The following is a 22,164-nucleotide window of genomic DNA, read 5'->3' on the forward strand; positions in this document are numbered from 1 at the left end:
TTAAAATAAAAGTATAAGAATTTAAAAATTACCTAAAATAATAACTATGACAAAAAATATATATAAAGAAAAGTATTTGAAAAAAAATAAACGCTGCACCTTTATTTAAGCAGTTCGAATAGGTAAATAGAAAATTTTAAAACAGTTATTCGAAAAAAACCATGCAACTTAAACAATTAAAATGAAATTCGAAAAAGAAAAAAATTACTTAAAATAATAAGTTTTAATTAAAAATATAATATAAAGAATATTATTTGGAAAAAAAGAACGATGGTGACTTTTTTCCCTCTCACAGGAAAGGAAACTAGGTTGCCATATATTAAGAAGTTCGCCAAGTGAACTATTCTTGGCACAACCTGACGAAAAAGTGGCAACATAAATTTGTGAATTTCTCCGTAAATTTCGCTCCAAAATTTACAAAATTTCATATTTAGGCGTAATTTGAGTCGTAGAATCCAAATATGTAAAAACATTGGCATGTTATTTCAGAAAAAGTCCGATTTTATGTCAAAATACCTATGTTAGAGGCCCACCAGCGGCCGAGCGGTAAACACTGGTAGTTCGGTCCGAAGTTCGAATCCCGCGAACGGGCTGGCTGCATGGGCGTTTTCGTGGTTTTCCCCATGTGTAACGTGTATACGAGCCAGTTTCCCTTAGAAAGTCCTCCACGAAAGGCATCCCTCCCCTTAGGCAGATAGCCCTAGTGTGCTTTGCCATAATTAAATACACCACACCACACCACCTATGTTAGAATATTGCTATATATAAATCTAATATATATCCTATGTCGCGCTTTCGAGACATGAAAAACGCAATTTGAATTTTGTCAATCGGCCCAGTAGATCGGGAAATATAGGACTCCCATTTTTTTTTTTTTTTTTTTTTTTTTTTTTTTGAGCAGTGTACCTTTCTCCCTCCTACACAGGAGTACATGGCAAAAAGTTTTATATAAAAAGACAAATCTTCTTAAATACAAAAGCAAATTTGAAATTCAATTTAAAATAGTATAATACACAAAATATTACACTTTTTGCAACCATATGTCAACTGATTTTGTTTATCTGGTTATGGTAAAGCACGTGAAGGCTATTTCTGTAAGGGAAGGGCTTCCTAAAGGAAACTACCTCATATCCATTTTACGCACATGAAAAATTGTATGCAACCAGCTTGTTTGCCTACATTCAAACTACTAGAGTTCAGCAACTTGTAACGTTGCGCGCTTCCAACCTGCACGCAACAATAGTGGTGACTGCTAAGAACTGGAAGTAGACCAAAGTCTTGAGAAGGGTTTAAATACCTTTTTATTCAACTTTAGAAATTACAAATGCGTGCTCTTGACGCTCACAAACTACGCCGACCTGGCGGTAAAAATAAAAATAAGAAACTGAAAAGAGATAATAACAAGTGACTAACTACGAGGCTCTCTAAACGTAACTAACCTCACCGCGTTCTAAGATACCGCTGGTAATTCAGCAAACTTCTGAATATTACGCTGAAAGATTAACAATCTGCCAAGGCAAGCACACAGGCCGAAACGCGTGGTTCTTCAATTTCTAACTAGCCACCTCCACGCTCGTGAAGCAAGAAAGCACACCTTCGATTTCGTTTCCCTTCTATTTAACTCAGATTACTTCCGCTGATAATTTGAATCCTTGCGCGTTCTACTAAAATTTACATACTCTGGCATTGGCAATTCCAGGGGAAAGTAAGGCTTGACAGGAAAGATAGTTTAAACTTAAAATAAATGTTAGTTAAAATAAATATAAACCCTACATTTGCCGCTGCCAGAATTTGGTAAACTTGGAAGCAGGTCCTAGAAACGACCTGTTGAAAAGTTTCCACAATTCTGAACTAAATTTTAAGAGCCTCGTTTACATAAAAAAAATCTGTTATCTCACAAAAGGTAGAATAAATTTCTGTAGATACTTATTTATTTCTCTCTTCTTACAGCAACCTTTCCTGGACTTCAGCAATCAATCCTTTCTCTTCCTTCCAGCATCTGGAAGGAATAAGTATCAGTATCTTTCTAAATACATTATAATTTACACTTTCTTGACATTGAATAAGCTTTTGTTTTTGAACGATTTATTTTCTTTAGTTACTGCTTAATTCACATTCATTCAAGTATTCAAACATGAATTTAACTTTACCCTGGCTCTCCACCATGTGTGGTGTCAAAAGGGAATATTCGTGTTTTAGTATTGCAACACTTTCCCTAACCACAATGATTTGTTAGAATTCAACGACCAAATAGACACACCTTACTCGACATTCTACAACTCGATGAGCTACTTTAACATTCTTAAAATTCAAGTGTAGGTGGAGAACCCTACAAAACACATTCATTCTAAATTCCCCCTCATTCATCTTTAGACATGCAGGCTTTCGCTCTAAAGCATGATTTTATCTACAGTTTAATACTTAAATTTGAATTCATTGCTTTTGAGCATTTACTTTTAGCATCTAAAATTTTATGCTTCTAGACTGAATTCTACTTTTACATAACTTTCAAGTATTTACGTATATTTACAAAATTCTAATACATATGAATTTTACAATTTACCATAAAATGAATAAGAGAAAAATAAATTTTTACTTTACTCATTCTTCGCCAAGCTGGTGGCACTGAAACTAAAGTTCTTATTAATACAAGAATACGAAGTTATTTTTATCTTCGGCCAAATTTTAGCTTTAACATAACAGAATTAGTCTTTCGACCAACAGAAACTGCTTGTTCTTAGATTTTATACTTAAAGAAAATAATACTTTTGCCTTAGCTAAATAAAGTAAAACAAAACTACTAAGTCTCAACCGAGACACATTGACTTCCGTCAAAACACAGAACTTCGTATTTACGCATAACATTTCGGAACAAAAGAAAAAAAAATTTATAGAAGATTTTAACTTATCTTTGAATTTTCGATGATTGGAACTCGGACATCCTTTTCCGGCAGAACTGCTCCCACGTTATAGGTTTCATCGACGTCAGTCTTCTCCTTAGTGTCCTCCGAGTGTCGTCCACGTTACTTTTTCTTTTTCGCCCTCTGCATGCTGGCCTCTTGGAGTGGTAGTCGTCGGGTTGCTGTCTTTTCCGTTTTTCCCCTGTACGGCTGGTCTTGGCGTCCTCCGGTCTGGAGTCATGCTTGAATTTCTTCTGTTGGTGGTGGTCTTTTCGTTCCTCCTCCTGTCTTTTCGGTCTCGGGAACGGCGGCCTTGTTTGCACCTGACTCTCTGGCCCTGGAAGCGTTCTCCTCGATGTAGAATTTCTACTGCGATACGTTGTAAGTGGTGGTTTCCTCTTTACCAAGGTTTCTTTACGCGGCGGCTTTGCTTTCTTGTATTTCTTAAATGCTGGAGTCTGAAAGTTTTCGTTTCTTCTTTCCGGTACCGTCGCATGGGTTGTAGAAGGGCTAGGTTTATCTTCAGTTCTCTGCTTCTTGGGTGGTGGAACGGGTGAAGTTACTTCTGGGCCTTCTACTTCTTTTACGCTTGAGTCCTGCAAGAAACTTTTAAGGATTTCAAAATCATTTTGATTATAATATTTTTTCACCTGGTCGGGACTTGCTTTACAGATTTCCCCTCTCTCGTTCTTAAGGTACAATATGACTCCCTTGATTTCCTGAATTACATAGAAGCCTTCAAATTTTGGAGTTAACTTTGCAGTAAAATTGTCTGGGGCACTTAATAAAGAAAATTTCCGCTTCAACACTTTATCCCCAAGTTTAAAATCTGCTTCACGGCGTTTTCTATCATAATATAATTTTTGCCTATTTCTTGCCGTATCCGAGCTTTCAACCGCCTGGTCAATAAGTTTTTGCACATCTTTATGTTTAAATTCTTGCTCTCTTTGTTGCACAAAGAATAATTTATCTAATGGCGTAATTAACTTTCGTCCTAAAAATAATTCTGCTGGGGTTTTTCCCGTAGTATCCTGATTTGCCGTTCTTAAAGCATAAGCTAACTCATTTATGTAGCCATCCCAGCGCTTGTGATGTGTGCTAACATAACTTCGAATTATTTTTACAATGTTTTTATTAACTCTTTTTGCTATGTTTGCCTGTGGTCTATACGGAACCATTTTGATATGGCGTATGCCAAGTCCAGTGCATATGTTTTCAAATATTTGACTAATGAATTGTTTACCGTTATCGCTAATGACTTTTATCGGTGCACCGTATTTTAAAATGTATCTGTGTAAGAATGCATCTGCGACTGTTTTGGCTGACGCGCGTTTAAGTGGAACAATTTCTGTCCATTTGAAAAATGATCTACAATTACTAAAAGAAAACGATTTTTATTTAACTCACTCTGGGGGAAAGGACCAAGAAGATCTATGCCAAAAATTTCATTCGGAAATGTAGCGCGAATGCTATTTAAGTACCCGGCCGGGCTGTAATTAATATCATTTATTAACTGACATTGATTGCAGGACCTGACATACGCAGTTACTATTTTGTATAATTGCGGGAAATATACCGCCTCGCGTACCCTTTTTAAAGTCTTTCTGACCCCTAAATGACCCTAAATGCGCAGAAACAATGCGCTGTACATAACTTATATTGCGGCGTAGGAGGCAACAGTATTAAAATTATTACATGGAAAAATTACAAACCATACTTAACCAAAAACAAGAATGAACAAGCGTGACGCCAAATAACTCAGCGAGAAAATTATTGGTATATATCGCTGCAACCAAAAAGACACTGCTGCTGCAACACAGAAAATCTCATAACTCCGGTTGGGGGAAGTTCGAATTTGTGACTGGCGCTGCGATCACGAAAGCTGGAGGCAGTGTCTAAACATAGCTCCGAAATTTTTAAATAAATGTTTCAATAAATGTTTTCAACTCTTTAAAAAGTTTAATGCACCTTTCCTATGCAATGTCTCATTCATCAAATTGAAAAAGGAAACTTCGCTTCTTGGAAACTTCAAATATCTTGTTCGCTGTTCACTATCAACACGAGAAATCCAAAAAAACCCTGACACGGAATATTCAGATAAGTAACATTCTGTTCTCTATACAATATCTTATTCTCTATCACTAAAGTGCCATTAAATTTCTTTATTTATTATTTTCATAAGATTCTAGCATTATACAATAGTTAGTAATAGTAGCAAGTCATGTCGTTCTTTTCTTCGTAACTATTCCGTAGAGACGCCACATTCCTTATCAGTAGTCCGTTCTTATTAGCAATTCACACCCTTCGGAGGCCTCCCTTTTCGTGCTTAGGAATTTCTTGAGAGAGAAAAATGGGGATCTCTTGACCATCGATGAGTATAGATTGTGATTTTTTGTAACTAAGATCCCCGACTTTTTTTTCAGGTATCAAACTTAGAATTCTGAGCAAATATAAATACAGTGTGACGGAATTTGTTAAACTTGTACTATAATAAATTACAACGGTTAAATTAATAAATTAATTTTATATTTAACTAATATTTAAGAAAAATAAACTGTATAATTTATTTTTGCTGAAATGCTCTCACGCTGTGTATGGATTTATGGTATTGTCAATTACTGTTTTTCTGAAATATACATGAATTTTTTAGGAACGGTAATAGTTAATGTTACTTTATTTAAAATATTGGATAAGGTTCGGAGAACAGCCTTGGTTTCTTTAAGGATATGGGTGACATATCATTATGCCAACGGAAGTAAATATCATGTGGGGAATAGGTGCAAGGGAGAAAAGGAAAATACATGGGGAAAAACGGGATTAAGATGTGTTTATATTTGTTTGGTATCTGGTTGCTAATTTTGTTCTGTTATATTGCTAAATTAGCATTAAAAGTCGAGTAATGTGCGTCTATTGCGAAAATGCAGGGCAGTTATTTTTCGATCCGATTTTATATATCTATTAATATATCACATTCCTGCTCATATGATCTACATATGTATCAGATAACTAGCTATTTTGGACACTTATTTCTGGATGTGTATTATTTTACAACTTTTTCTGCTTTGAAAACCCAAGTATTGAAACATTATGTGTAGGCTTGTGAAAATATTATTTAAGATATTCTCGTATAACTAACTATACTATAATCTCATATTATTCAGTTCTCATATAACTACGATAGAAATATGCTTCTATTATTTACTTTAAAAATGCAGTATTTGATAGCCTTCCACATAGTAGCCATTCTAGAATTAGTTCTGTAATGTTATATAATGTTAATTGTCTTATGCATTATTTTTCTAAATATTCATTTTCATAAAGAATATATAATCAATGTAGAGAATGCGAGTTCATTATATTTTAAAGACAGAGATAATAAACAAAAAGTAAAAGGGAGACTACACATGCAACCAGATAAAAGTGACCATATTCCAATAATGAGAGTTTATTAACTCTCATTCAATTTGAGTTAATAAACTCAAAATGATGTGAAAGTATAGCCCATGCCATAAAATTCACTTATGTATTATTTCTGAGTGATAAAGCAGAACATATATATCTGAGTGCATTTTTTATATCTAAAATAAAATCTGTTATTAGTTGCTGATGAAAAAGTAAGAAAACAATTTTTATGGATAGAAATTTATGTAGCTGAGTATTGAAAGTCTGATACTTCATCGACACTGAAATAGCAATTTATATATTGTATGAAAGTGAAAAAGTGTTGTTTTTTGAAAACTTCAAAAATCTGAATAATTTTCAGAACGTATTCTTAAAACAAATTAAATATTATGTACATCTTTGTGATGATATATGTCTTTTCTAGTTAGGTCTCAAGATAAGGGCATACACATTACCATGTAGGAATTCATTTATTATTATTATTTTTTTAACTTAGCTAAAGTTTGCTTCTTAAAGACACTAATTTTTGCAAATGAACTCCCTTTAACTACACTCATGGACACAATCGTATTTTAGGATATTTTCTACTTCTTTTCTTTTTCTTTCTATAGGCCCCTTTTTTTTCCCCCTCTATTATTTTTGGGCCATTTATTTTAAATTTTATTTTGTCTCATTTTTTCTTTCTGGCCTTTTGAACTAGTACAAAATGTACGAAGTTTTTTTTTACTCTCCTCAAATACGAAATTGCCCCCCTTTCTACATACCTTCCTTCGCACCTATGCTTGATTTTTCGCCCATCAGTGCAGAAAGACTTAGCGGATGCAAAACAAGATATCTGTCTACTTTGTCTGTCTGTCTCTCATAACTCCTCCTATTTCTTCCCCCTTTGCCCTCGAGAAGATGTTCTGTGAACAACGACTTTCGTAGGAATGGACGTAAAGTTGTTTGTGTTTTGTAGCTATGTTTGTTCGTCTGTTGTTGTTAATTGTTTTGTTTTGTAACAGTCTTCCAAAAGGTAATTTGAATCATTTCGATGTATCATTTTTAAATGACATAATACGTTTTGTCGATGTATTACTTGTAAAATTAGAAATTTACAGCATCAAGTTTCGTAATATGCAGTTCAAAGCAATCAGTATGATGACATCATTAATTTTTAGGAGTGCTCGTATTAAAAACCTTAAGAAATGAAATTTTCGAGTCACTAATCATTCTTTACATGATTAAATTCTCTCTCCCGTATTAATTACGTTTCATTTAAAATTAATTTTATTCTTTTTTAGGTCTCAGTCATGTTGGGCAACCTTGTAACGCTATATTCAGGATATGCTTAGCAAGTCATTCCTATTGTGACGACGATAATATATGCAGGTGCAAACCTGACTACCCTGTTAATATTTCCTTGCATTCCTGCAAAAAGGGTAAGTCAACTTTTTCTGGCAATAGCTTTTAGAATTGCCTGTCCTTAATAGATAAACTGATTTTTTTAGCTGTTCTTAGTTGTTTTTTTTTTTTTTTTAATTTTGTTTTGTGTAGTACACGTAAATATCTAAAATAATATATTACAAGGAAGAAACTGCATATGAGTGTGCAGGAATTAAGCAAACTCTTAAGCAGTATATATACTGGTATAAAAATGAGGCTTTGAGCACAATAAGGTTTATATTGAGGTTAATATCCAATAACCAAAAGAATTCCCCCCACCTTGATTCAGTATATTTTTAAGGATATCCTAGTGATTAATTATTGAAACTGAAAAAAAGATAAATTGATACAGATGTATGAAAAATTTCTCTATACTTTCTAAAATATATTTCTAATATTCTACATCCTAGTGCCTTAGCTTCAAAGTATTTCATTAGGCAGTTAGTTAAGAGTAGAGAATTTCCAAATGTTATCCCTTATTAATCTAGTATTTTAATTACTTTAAAACTTTTTTTTTTTTTTTTTTTCGTTTTGTTATTTCTGCTAATCTTTTTCTCGGCTTCATTTTCAATATTTTTTTTTCCAGGATTAAAAAGAACTCTATTTTTACTTACTTAGATATTAAAAGAAGATTTTGTATATTTTTATGCTTTTCAGGTTCTATTTTTTTTTTTTTTTTTTTTTTTTTTTTTTATACTTCTGTTCTCCGTTTTGCAGTTTGTTTCAAAACTGAATTAATTTCTGGAAAATTGGCAAAACTGTTACCATCTATATTACAATATTTTGTTGTAAAAGGAGAAATATTCTTTTTTTGGGGGGGGTCTATGTTTTCGCTGATGTAAAGCACACAGGTGTAATTTCAAAATATATTTATCTCGTACATTATTTTGAATTAGCATTTAGCTGCACAAGACAGAGAAATAACAAGTCTGTGATGCACTTTGATGTCCATGCCTGCGTGCACTACATTGAAGGAATCAGTCTGTGCTTTCCCTGTCTGACAGACTGGGTAACCCGTTGAACTTCTTCGTGCTGGGGGATAGGGTCTTGTAATTATTCCTCTAGAACGAAATTCCCAGTAAGCACAAGTCATAGCTTGTGTTGATTACGTCCCTGCTTTTTGTACACACCATCTGTTGCTTTTAGTTATTGAATGATTTGGTCGAACTGGCTGTCAAAGCGGCTTTTGGGGCACGTCGGTGTGCTGGAAAGGTGAACAAACTTGATGATTTAACCCTCTGACTGCCCAGTTTGTGGGCCGAAATCGCTTCAAAAAATGTGTCATTTTTTTTTTTCATATTTTAAATCTCTATATATATTGGAAAGTTGAAAAATGCACTTTTTCTTTCTAGAAAACACTTTTATGTAGATTTTTATCATGAGAAACTAAGTTGCCAGAAAAACCAATTTCAGATACTATCAGCAAAAAAAAAAATTTTTTTAATAAATTTCAATCGAATTACAGTTAATTTCTATTTATTACATAATATAAAAAAGTAAAATGTATAAATTTTAAGAAAATATGAAGCACTGAGGAAAAAATACCTTAGAAATGCAGTTTAGTACGATAGAGTTCAAAACAGGGTTCAAGGCAAAGTCCAACTTCACAGTCTTCGCGCCAGATTCAATAAATCTAATTAATAATCAATTTAATTATAAATCTAACCAATAAATCGAATTAATATTCAACAATTTTATTAAATAATCAAGATAATCGCTGAACGTTTTCTAGCAGCCATTTTTGTAAGAAAAATGCAGCAAAAAGTGAAGTTTGAGCTGTACTACCACGTACCTTCAAATCCCGCAATTTAGTGGACAACTAACGATATATGTTGGCCAAAACGTAAACTATACGTCATATACTGTATATAATTTATTCCAATGTTTAAACGGGATGCGCTCCTCAATAAAGGAAGAAAAACACATGCCCGCGGATATCGCAGGATGAGCAGATTTTGCTACATTTGAGTTGCCCGTGGAAATCGCGGGATGAGCAGCCAGAGGGTTAAAGGAAGTAAAAGTTGTAACAAGGTTTTCGTAGGTGAAGTATGCTACAAAAGTTTTTCAAGTAATGCAAAAGTGGACTTTTTTCATTAGTAAACACAAATAGTCCAAACTATTCATGTAATTTAGTTTATGGTTCCTTTATATCAGTAATCTTAGATTGTGTGTATTGGTACCCTGAAGTTCCACAAGCAAAACTCAAATTTTTAAAGATAATTTAAGTATCTGTCATCTAAACTTCAGAACTAAACATCTGAAACGGGCTGTCAACAAGGGGGAGAATTTTGTAGTTTTGGGAAAAATATGGTCAGCCTTTTATTTACCTGTTAAGTATTTTAGTTCATGAGTATAAAAATCTGTTTTTATTCAGGTTTTGGTATTTATCAACATTTTCTATACTTTTCCTTCTTTAATACATAAAACACATTAAAAAGTAATCTAAATTTAAATAAATATGTATGTATCTTTTGAGCTATTGCTAAGGGGTATGGTCTTGTAGGAGTGGTAAAGAGGTGCATGGGGCAAAAAAGGTTGAGAGCCGCTGATATTTTTTCTGTTGCTAAATCAGTTGCTATATTGCAAATTAGATCAGTTTTCATGAAAAGTTTGTAATGAAATAATTATTTTCTTTTCATTTTTATGTAATATTTATGAACATTTATGTATATTTAATGCTTTTTAGCATTTACTGTCCTGAAAAAAAGGGGGCTGTAAAAGATAAATCATAATTTAAATTAGCAGTTAGGCCTGTAATGCTTAATTTGGTATTTCTTCTCTTTATTCTAAAAATAGTAATCTGTTTTTGCTCTGTGTCATTTCTATACTGATCCATAGCATACAACTCTTGCATAACACTGATTATGTAAATGGAATTAAAACTCATACAGCCAGTTATAGTTTATTAATTATCTAATCAGAATGCATTGAGAACCAAAACTAACTCTGCCTGAACTGAGATTTCATCCTAAAACACAATGCAGTTGCTTTCTATACTTGGGCTTAGCTAGACTATCGTCTGATGCCCTTGCTGATATAGAATATTGAATCCACAATGAACAGCAAACTTGGCAGTCAAGGCAGATTAAAGCTTGGTTTTTATTTCAGTGAACATGTAGCGGCCACAGATATCTTGGCATACTGATTGTGCCTATTTCAATGTTTACATTTTTTATAGTATGCAGTAAGAAGAGATCAGCAGGCAACAGTCTAGCTAAGCCAGGTGTAGGAAGCAAGTGCGTTGTGTTCAGGATGAAATCTCGGCTAATCTTTGGAATATGGTAACAGGTAGTTTGGCGACATTTTGGTAAGGCGATAAAGGTTACTAGCTAGGACTTTAGCAGTGTACATGGATAAAGTCAAGAGAGTGCGTAATACCATTTTTGTGCAATTCTGGGATGTTTTTTAAGTGAAAATAGGTCGATGTGTACATGGATGATATCGTGTACGTGCAATTCTTAAAAACGTGGCAAGCAGTAGGCGATTCTGCACTTTGTCCCAATTTCGCACCTAATCTTTGTCATGATTAAGCACTTTTGTTCCATAAAAGTTCTAGCATAAGCGTAATTCGGCTAGCGGATTGTTGTAAAAAAATTTTGAATGTGTAAAAAAAAAAGGGGGGGCCTGTATTTCGTGAAAACAAAATGGTGTCCGAACAAAAACTAGCAGGCTGCTGTAGCAGGGTTGGTCGCCAAAAAATCGCCAAGTTACCATAATCCGAAGATTAACCGAAATCTCAATTCAAACCGAATTAGCTTGTTCTCAGTTAATTTTGATTACATAATTAATGCTTCTGTAAAATTATTATTGGCTGTTTGAGTTTCAGTTCCATGTGTCATGTAAGAGTCATATGTCTTGAGTCATTCTAGAAATCATGCAGTACAGAAAGAATTACTATTTTTAGAATAAAGAGAAGAAATATCAAATCAACCATTAAGGAGCTGTTGGTAATTTAAATTATAATTTATTTTAAAGATAAGTGTGTTGCCTTCAGGGTGAAATCTCAATTTAGACATTAGTTTCAGTTCTTAATGAATTTTGATTGGATGATTAATACTGCTGTAAAATTAGTATTGGGTGTTTGAGTTTTATTTCTACTTACATAATTAGTAAATTATAAATTAGCGATAGCTCCGTAATGCTTGATTTATATTTCCTTTCTTTATTCTAAAAGTAGTAATCTCTTTCTGCACTGCATCATTTTGAGACTGATACATGGCATGGTGTAATGTGGTGTTTAAAAGTGCAAATCTGAATTCGTTTATAGAAATAGCTGGCCCTGCTTTCTGGAAATGCTGATTTCAAACACTGAATAAACTAGAATATTGGTTGCATTAATTATGAAAAAAAAAATGAAAGAGTGAAATAATATTTGAACACTAATTGTTCTTCTTAACAGCTATGTATATTTTTGAAATTATTAATTCATTTAATTTCTTGTTGATGTTATTCATATTTATTTACTATTAATTCATTTTAACATTATTTTCTTCTGGATTCCTCCTTTCTCTTTGATAGGGAGCAACTCTGGAACTACTCTGATATGCGCCCTCAAGTCGCCAAATTTCGCGCCAAATATTTTTGGCGAGAAACTTCACGCCTGCCATATTACTATCTACATTTTTTGTCTACATTTGGAACTTTAAGCCTAAAATGTCTCCAAAAACGTGGTTTTCGCACATGCAAAAACTACGTTTTCAACATACAATTTAGCTAAAAATCTGAAACAAAAACAAAAAATTTAGATAGCAAAAACGTAAAGTTTCTAACCAAAAATATTTGACAAGACTCCATGTACACAGCGACATGTTTTAACTTAAAAAAAACATCTACGAATGGCACAATGTAGGCAACGAACGAATCTACAAACTATGCACACCTCGCTTTAATAAATTAACATAACAACAATAAATTTCAAAGAATACCATGTACACAGCATCCATGTTTAAACTTTAAAAAAATTCTACGAATTGTACAATTTAGGCAAGGAAGGAATCTACGCACTTCTCGCTTTAATAAAATAACATAACAACAATAAATTTCAAATAATACCATGTACACAGCATTCTGTTTCAACTTTAAAAAACATCTACGAATTGCACAGTAGACACTAAACAACAAACTAAACTAAAATAAATTTCAAACAATTTGAAAAAACAACAATAATGACAGAAATTCATACTAAAGAACCAATAACATTCTACAAAATAAAAACAAGGGTAAAATAAAATGCAGTTACCATGAATTAATGCGTTTTCGAATAGCAGAAATATAAATTTCATACCGCCTTTAACATGCCGCCACGTAATCACTATCGTATTTACATGACAGCCAGACACACTATCCAGAAAATTTATACTATGGTTCACAAATAAATAAAATCACAAATCCCTACTTCTATCATGCACTGCCATTAAAAATAATCTCCCAGACCCTCTTTCCACACTTCCAAATACCCACTACCCCTCAACAGGATAGCCACAATGATATTTCCTTTTGCCGAACTTCAATTCAACAACTACCATTTTATCTTTCCCTCCCATCTTCTCAGACACCGAGGCGAATCAACGAGCTCCAGCGAAAGATTTTTCAATGTCAACAGGGTTGCCATAGAACACGCAATCGTGCCAAAAACCAGTGCAGAACACATATCGCCACATTTGGTGAAATTAGGGTGTATATTAGAGTTGTACCGCAACTCTTTCTAGAGGATTTCTAGAAGGCAGGTGTCCTTTTTCTAGAGAGTTTGTAGGTGGCAATGCTAAAAATTTGAGAAGCATTAAGAAGAAAAGAAAAGTATCAAATAGGGGGATGAAACATTCCATTAATAGCAGGGAAAATGTTTTTTTAAAAAAATTGACATGCACATTGATAGCGAAAAGAAAATCACATAGTATATTTATACTATTAGATTTGAATGTCTGAAAAAATTGATTTTTTAATAGAATATTAAAGATTTAGTGTAAAACATTTTTGTTAAACTTACAATCTATATTCATTCTAGATTAAAAAAAAATAGGGTAATAAAAAATGGATTGGCAAGTATATGTAAATAGAATGAAATAGCCAAAAATAAGATGTGTATAAAATGAAGGTAACCAAACTTAAATGTTGCATCAGAGGGTTTGTTATGTTTTTTGCTTTTGCAGAACTCTCATTTTACTAAAAACAACTTTTTTTTTTTTTTGTGTGTCTTTTTGACTATTATTAAGCATTGCTTTCTTTGCACTTAAACCACATAAAATTCAACAGTAAAATCTCAAAATTTTAAAAGCAACTTTTTTTTTTTTTTTTAGAATTCTCGAAAGAAGATTAGATGTTACCATATGTTTTTCTATTTGTCTCTTCTCAATTCATATCAATATTCACTTTACTTTGTAAGATGACCTAAATAGCCTTTTTTGTCTTTTTAAAATTTGGTACTCTTCCATTTTGCCGGCGCAGGCGATAAAGTCACCAATAATGGTACAGCCGAAGCCAAATGGAATATTCTCGCTGGTAACCTTTTAGGCCTCATTTTCAAAACAAGTCACAGCCATTTCTTATCAGATTGATTGTTTCTTTCAACACAGGCATACAATTGCATAGAAATTTTACCAGATAGTTCAATTTTATGCCCTAAGACAATTCGCGGAAATTAAGTGTATGTAATTACTGAGATAATTAGATTTTTGTAGCATAATTTACGTGAGATGAGAGCATTTCGCTCACGTGAGATGAGAGCATTTCGCTCACGTGATATGAACCAGTAAGTCAGGATGATGAACCATGAAAGCATAGTAAATTCTTAAATTAATGTCTTTTTAAAAATTTATTGTCTTTTTACAAAATTTTAAACGATATTAAAATGTTTATGCCTTCAAAATAAAAAAAATTGTAGAACTAACATTTGTTAAAATTTTTTATGTGTATACTGTATGTTGTCGCCAATAAAGTCTGCTTGGCGAGATGGAAAAGTACCTAAAATTTTTGTGTGATAAAGAATTGTAGCAATTACAAAAGAATAGTCATAAAAGTATATTAGTTTAAAAACAGAGGTATATACAGTCAAAAGTCTTTAAATCCGGACTCGTCGGGACTTCAGCGATTCCGGATTATAGAACATCAGTTTAAATCTGGTAAGTTGGCATGCAGAAATTATAAAATTAAAAATAAGAAACCGTAATTTATGAAATAAAGAACAATTATGATCTAAAGGGTATCGAAATTTACAAAAAAAAAAAAAAAAGCTTGATATTTATTTGTTTACTTTATTAAACATTTCTTTCAGTGTAAGTTGTTTAGTTTTATGTGATAATACTTTCTCTTTAATTCTATAAACAGACATAATTTCTTCTTCAGTTACAAAGTTCCGCTGTTCAAGTCCTATAATTGCTGTGTCGAGAATACCGACTAATTTGTCAGTCGAAATTTTTTCGTTTTCAATAACCTCTGTGTCACTTTCTTCACTATCAGAAGCGAATTATAATTACGAGGAATTTGATTTAAATCATATCAAAGACGGAGTGCATCGAGATGAAATACTACATTTAGTAAGGAATTATAAGCCAAATAAAATAAAAACATCTGCCCTTAAGATAAGGATAGTGCTGACAGATCAACTTCCAATTCATTGCGCGCCGTGGCGTCCCCCCCATCCCGCCGCAAAGCAGCGTGAAATTGATAAACAGATTTCGGAATGGTTAGAGAAACGAAGGATATGCCTTTATCCATTTTTTGCAGCAATTCCACTTTTTGTTTAATGGACTTCAAAACATACTTTTGCTTTGTAGATCCTTTACATATTAGTAAATATATATTGGAAATTCTGTTTGACGTAATCGAAAGTTCAAGCTTACTTTTATAAAATTGCTCTAACAGTCTGCAAAAAATAATAAGCTGGATCCAATTCGAAGATTAAGGAACAATGCAGTCTGCAACATTAACTGAATTAGATACTTTTAGCTTAGCTTATGTTGTCCGTTATACATTAAACGTGCATGCGTAAACGTATTATATGCATGCATATTCGCAGCAGTAAAGGTCTTACGTCAACGCGACGCATGCACAGAAAGTTTTTAGCTTTGAGGTCCGGATTATGGGTGTCCAAATTAACGACTTTTGACTGTAATTTATTTCAGAAGTTGCAAAAGAATGTTACTAATTCGATTCTTAATGAAGGTGAGGAGTATTCTCTGCCCTGCACTCATGCGTATAGATTGGTCATTATGACTTCCCAGAAGGAAGAACTGTCACTAGGTGAACAAAATTTTATTCATGTTCACAATGATATGATCCTGGCTGATGTAACTCCTGCAGAAAGAGACTTAGTTTCAGCTAACCAGAGAGTATTGAAGGAAAAACTTGTAGAACTAGATTTGAAAATCAGTAGTGTGGAACATGCAATGGTGAAGCATTTGGCAGCTTCTACAGATACAAATTGCTGATCAGCGAGCTCAGCACCTCGCCATCTTGAGGAAAGAGACCACCTTCCTGAGGGGGAAGTTGGTTTTGTTTTCTAATCCAGGATTATGGCTAACTAGAAGTAATTCTAAAAATCTTAAGCATAAAAATTCCCAACTGTAAAAATATTGATTATAATGCTAACATTGATGCTTATTGATGATCTAAGCCAGCTACTCAAAGCTGATAAAATCAACCTGCTTATACCCCATAAAAATAAATTTAATATTCTAGAAAATGAAAAAATTTAGACATCGTCAGAGGTTCAGGCTGTGCAGCAGCAGTGATTTATGAAAACCCCTGGAATCCCTCCAGTCATGGTAAATCTTGGCAGATATTCTTATGAGAGTTTTGTAGGGTGTTGACACAAAACAGTCCAATGAAATTTCTAGGGATGCTTAGTGGTGAGTACCTAAACATTCTACGTTTCACCGAAGCTCAGTTTATTATTCCACAAAAAGCATGTGGAGCGTTACGTAATCAATGTTGAATTAGCAGGCCAGTCAAAATTGTGGTCCATAAGCTTCCTACTATTAGTGGAAAGATAAAAATCAATTCAGCCCTTTTATAGCAATCTTAGTACAAAGAAGTAGCCCAAGTAACTTGCCATAAAAGTAAGGCCCCTGTGCCATTTTTGTCTTGATTACCATATTCAAAATTAAAATATAAAAAAAAAAATATTTGAGGGGCCTTTGATTATGGCCTATTTTGTTCAAAAAATTTGTTTTGAAAAGCCAAGTTCCCCAATGTCATAATCATAAAAAACAACAGTTCAAAGCAACTTCCTTTGAACTGCACTGTATCAAATATGCTTTAACTCTTAGAACTTCAGCTTGCTCAAGCCGAAACTCCCAAACAATAAGATACCCGGCATCCTATTATTTTTGCCCAAAACGTCCTAAACTAAAAATTAATAAACAGAAGAATGAATGTCTAGTTAAAACAGGTATCAGTTATCTCCAGGCATTAAAATATTAACCAGTAAAATACTGATAACAGCCATATTGTAGGCCAGAGTTTTGAAACTCAAATTGCATGCGGAACAAATTTTCAACCTTAAAAGCTGCTGAAGGGCCAGAACAATCATTGGAAAAATTTTTAATTAAAAAATTATTTTACATACTAATAATTCATTAAAACATACATAAACGATGATAATATTACAAAGGAAAAATTCAAATTTATATTTAATTTATCTTTGAAGTCTAAATGGTCTACCTGTAAGAAGTTTTTATATTATACTCTGTTATATATGTTATAACATATTGGCAGCTAAATATTAAATTTTAGATTGACATTTATTTCAGGTATTTTCAGTATGTTTGAATTGACTTCTAAGTAACTAATGCTTAACCTTAACTGGAAATTTCAGCATAGTGAAGTGCCACCAGCTGTTGGCTGGCAAACTAAATTTACTGACTGTGTCAATGTGGGAAGTTCTACCTTACATTAGTTACATGGCCTCATGTACAAGCATACAGCAACAAAGCCTCAACCTATCCATTCTATCTTTCTTCCTCCAATAGCAGTTGCACACATAAGCACCATATCTTTGTCTCTATAACTATAAACACCATATTTGCAATAAATACATAATTGATATATCAGGTTTTAACAAAAGTTTCCCACCACCACAAATATTGTTTGCACAAACAGTTCACTTCGGCATGTTTAATCCTATTTTCTCGAATAATTTTTGGCATTCAAAAGAAAGAAACTTTCTTTAGAACACTGTGCTGTGAAATTTGTTAAAAAAATATTGTTATCATTAAGTAAAAGGTGCCTGAAGTGGAACTATCATGCCACCAGATTAGAACTATAATTTACTTTTGGTTCTGTTGCAAAAAGTCAGCTACAGAATGTCACCAAATAATGTGTAAAGCTTTCGGTATTAATGTTGTCTCATATGACACTGTGAAAGTTTGCTACTGAAAGTTCAAAAACAAGTACTATGATATTCAAGAAGCAGAGAGCTCTGGTCGGCCTACTGATGTTGAAGAGGCCCGCCTGTGAGAAATTATGGAAGAAGATCAATATGCAACCACTCGAGAGCTTGCTAAAGAGTTTGTGTGATGTTCATTAGTTGCACTATGGTTTGTATAAACTTGACATACAAATTCAATCACTGGGTGCCGCATGAGCTGACTTAAGTGGATAAAGGCAGGCATGTTCAGGCCTGCACTAATCTACTCGAATATCAATAGAAGGCCAAAATTCTGAACCGGATCATCACTTGGGATGAAAACTGGGTTTGCTTCAACAATGCAGTCTGTAAAGGGGGTTGGTCTGCGCTCAGTGAGCCTGTTGGCAGCATCACGAAGCGTAATTTGACTAACATAAAGATCAGACTGTGTATCTGGTGGAGTTGCCATGGTATTATCCATGAAGAGTAAACAGGTAAAACCTTCGACGGTAAGGTGTACAACAAGATGCTAATTCATGCTGACGCTATCAAGAAAAAATGTGGAACTGAGTTCCAGTGCAAAAAGGTAATGTTCCATCAAGATAATGCAAGACCACATACGTCTGCATTCACCGGCTGGACTCTGTATGGACTCGAATGGGATGTTTCGCCACACCCACCATATAGCTCTGACATCGCTCCTTGGGACTTCCGAAATGAGGTTGATCTGTATTTGGACTCATAGCCATCAAGTTTCTGATCCAAAGGCTTTGAAAAACTACTAAAATGTTGGCAGAAAATCAGGTTTAGGTGGTGATTATTACTTGAAGTAAAGCCTCTGCTTCTAATTTTTTTTTCCTTCTTCTAACTTTATTATGAGCATTGTTTGGTGGAAAGCTTTCATTAATACCAAATGCACTACCTGATATTGAAAATGGAACACCAAGAAGGCATGGCCCCAAAATTATGCAAATTTCAGGATAGACGCACGTCACCGAGTTATGTTGAATAAGATATAAGGGAAGGAACCAGTAGAATGTTCAAATTTCGTGCCGTTATTTCTACTAGTGAAATCATTGAAGAAAATTTGTTCTTGTCTCAGAGGACATGTTAATAACAGAGAATGCCAGGCTGTTGTCAATGAAGGCAGTTCCAGCAGACAGATGATTTTATGATCGGACTGAAAAGAGCAGTTTGGTCCATATGGCAAATCTTAGCTGAAACACACCTGAACACGTCCAGTGTGCACTGGCTGTGGTGACGATGGTTGGGACGAGGAAATGTGGCAAGTTCGATGGGTGACGGAGCAGTGTCATCACGCGTGGATTGACGCATCCGCAAGCCACTTCTACCTCCATTCTGCAGCATGTTCAAAACACTCTGGATGCCCCCATATCGACTAGAACCATTTGCTGTCGATTGGTGGCTAGGGACCTGCACTCATGGCGTCTTTTAACCCTCTGAGCATTAGGAGTTTTGCCCTAAAATTTCAAAGTTCTTTAAAATGTCATGAATAAGGGGTATTTTCTTGATTTTAATTAAAAAATGAATGTCTTATTTTGTACCTTGATTCCTTTTCTTCCAATGTACATCCAAACCGAAATCAAATACATTAAAAGCTAGCAGAAATTTTCATTTATAATAAATATAGAAGGCAGCCTTCTATACGGAATTTTCCGGCTGTAATGCTGAGAGGGTTAAGAAGACTGACATTGACCCCACATCATAGGCACCAACGTCTGCAATGGTGCCAGGCTCGAGCAATGTGAACAATGGAAGAGCACGGGTTCGTGTTCTCAGATGAGTTATGTATCTATTTCTCCAATGTTAGTCACCGCTTACAATATGGCGTCAGTGTGGAGACAGGTCCAGTCTGGCAGCAACTGTGGAACTCCCCACTACGCGACAAGACAGCATCATGGTTTGGGGTGCAATTGTGTATGATTCCAGGTCACCTCTGATTCGTATTCAAGGCACTGTGATGGCCCAATAATGATGTACTGCGGCCAGTGATACACCACTACTTTAGGAAGCCTAGTGCCCTTTATCAGCATGATAGCACCCGAGCAAGTATGTTTACAGGATAGTACCACACTGCTCACATCAGCCAACATGCTCTGCAGGGTGTACAGATGCTTCCCTGGCCATTGTTCTCTCCTGATCTCTCACTAATCGAACAAATTTGGGATGTGATTGGATGCTATTTACAGCCCCTACCATTGCTGCATTCAGAAGACTAACTGTGGCAAATAGTTGACAAGGAATGGAGAGCCATTCCTCAGAACACCATCCCAAGTCTCATTGACTGACTCGGTACCTAGTCTTGTTGCTTCATATATTGCATCTAAGGTGGTCCTACAACCTACTGAAACTGCTGTATTGTTGACTTTTCATTTATTAAAGCTGGTAGGAGTTAAAATATTACATTCTTCTAGAAAATCTCTGTTGTATTACTGATAATTTGCTAAAACATTATATCTGAAGCATTTAGCTTAAATAACGTGCTTTGATTGGTAACGGTACTTTGAATGTTAATACTTTGATTGGTAACAGTACTTTGAATGTTAGTATTGATATTTTGGCTGTTGTGGTATATGTGTGAAATTATTCTACTTCAAAATTTTTTGTGGGTACCCATCTTTAGATTTCAGATAGAAAATAAATATAAATTTGAACTTTTTCCCCTTTGCAATATTATTATAGTAGTTTACATAGGTTTTTATAAATATTTACTAAACAAAATTAAAAATTTAGTTTATGCCTGTTGTGTTGTGACGAGACTTGATAAACATTGCAGCAAATGAAAATAACCATTCTTAGGAGCAGATATATTTTAACCCTCTGAGCATTATGGATTTAGCCTTGAAATTTCAAAGTTCCTCAGAATGTCATGAATAAGTGATATTTTCTTGATTTTAATTAAAAAATGACTCTCATTTTGTACCTTGATTCCTTTTCTTCCAATATACATCCAAAGTGAAATCAGATACATTAAAAGCTAGCAGAAATTTTCATGTATAAGGAATGTGGAAGGCTACTTTCTGTACGTAATTTTCCGGCCTTAATGCTGAGAGGGTTAATTAGATTTTAAGCTCCACATTCACAAAACATAATAAACACACGGACATAACAAAGAAACAAAATTACACTAAACAAAACATGACTGATCGCTACGACTACATTAATACTGTGCTCCTAGAGGATCATGGGAGTGGCGCTAGCTGGCTAAGAATGTAGCGCCCTCTAGTGCGTCAAAAGAGAAGGTATTAGTAAATATACCCGTTACATCCTTTCCCTACACCTCCTACGACCGTCCCGGCGAGGTGGTGTAATTCTGAATAATCTTGCATCTTTCCCAGGATTCTCATTATCCTTAGAAGTTTGTTTTGGAGTTCTACCACGTCTCCTTAAAGGCATTACAGGAGATTGGTTCTGTGTGACATTTTGAAAAGGTGTAAGAGCTGATGAATGATATACACCTATAGGTTTATTAGGTTTGTCACAACTGGCTATGACGAATGGATTTCTGGGACAGAATGATATAAGGACCATCTTTCCTTGGCATGAACTTTGCAGTTTTGCTTTGGTTTGCTTTACTTAATGGGTGAAGTTTTACCCAAACCAAACCATTAGGTTTATACCTTAGGGCTTGGTTCACGTAATTTGTCTGCATATGCTTTTCGACGATCTGGACTTTTCTCGATATTTTCTTTAATTTGTGACATATTCCTTTCAAAACGTTTCAAGTAAGGAGTAAATTCTGGAACAAAATTGTCATTGTGAGTAACAGATCGCAGGTCAGAAGTAACATCGTCTACAGTTCTTAATTCTCTGGCAAAGTTGAGATAAGCTGCAGTGCATCCCGTACTTTCACATTTTGCAGTGTTCATTGCAAATCTAATAGCTGGTAATTGTTCAGTCCAGACCATGAGTGCCAAACGAGGTTTTCAAATCTCTGTTTTTACGTTCAACAGGATTTGCCTGCGGATGGTAAACTGGAATTAGACTTTGATTGATGTTTAGTACAAAACACAACTGTTGCATGATCGCACTAACAAACTGAGTACCATTGTCACTTATTAGACGTTGTGG

At 34.2% G+C, this 22,164-nt stretch overlaps 1 protein-coding gene across 2 annotated transcripts in view; it reads left to right on the plus strand.

Annotated features, from left to right (window-relative positions):
• Nucleotides 1-7,180: 7,180 nt before the first annotated feature.
• The window catches only part of LOC118190725 (uncharacterized), an 84,043-nt gene continuing 69,059 nt past the window's right edge, over nucleotides 7,181-22,164 (plus strand). For both annotated transcript variants that reach the window (XM_085809033.1, XM_035361485.2), the window contains exons 1-2: nucleotides 7,181-7,317; nucleotides 7,586-7,723. In XM_085809033.1, the coding sequence (XP_085665159.1) occupies nucleotides 7,263-7,317; nucleotides 7,586-7,723 (193 nt within the window). In that variant the 5' untranslated portion in view covers nucleotides 7,181-7,262. The remainder of the gene's footprint in view (nucleotides 7,318-7,585; nucleotides 7,724-22,164) is intronic.

Source organism: Stegodyphus dumicola, chromosome X2 (genome assembly GCF_044657685.1).
Source record: "Stegodyphus dumicola isolate Sdum_Otavi_A_Nest chromosome X2, ASM4465768v1".
In the NCBI taxonomy this organism is placed as follows: domain Eukaryota; kingdom Metazoa; phylum Arthropoda; class Arachnida; order Araneae; family Eresidae; genus Stegodyphus; species Stegodyphus dumicola.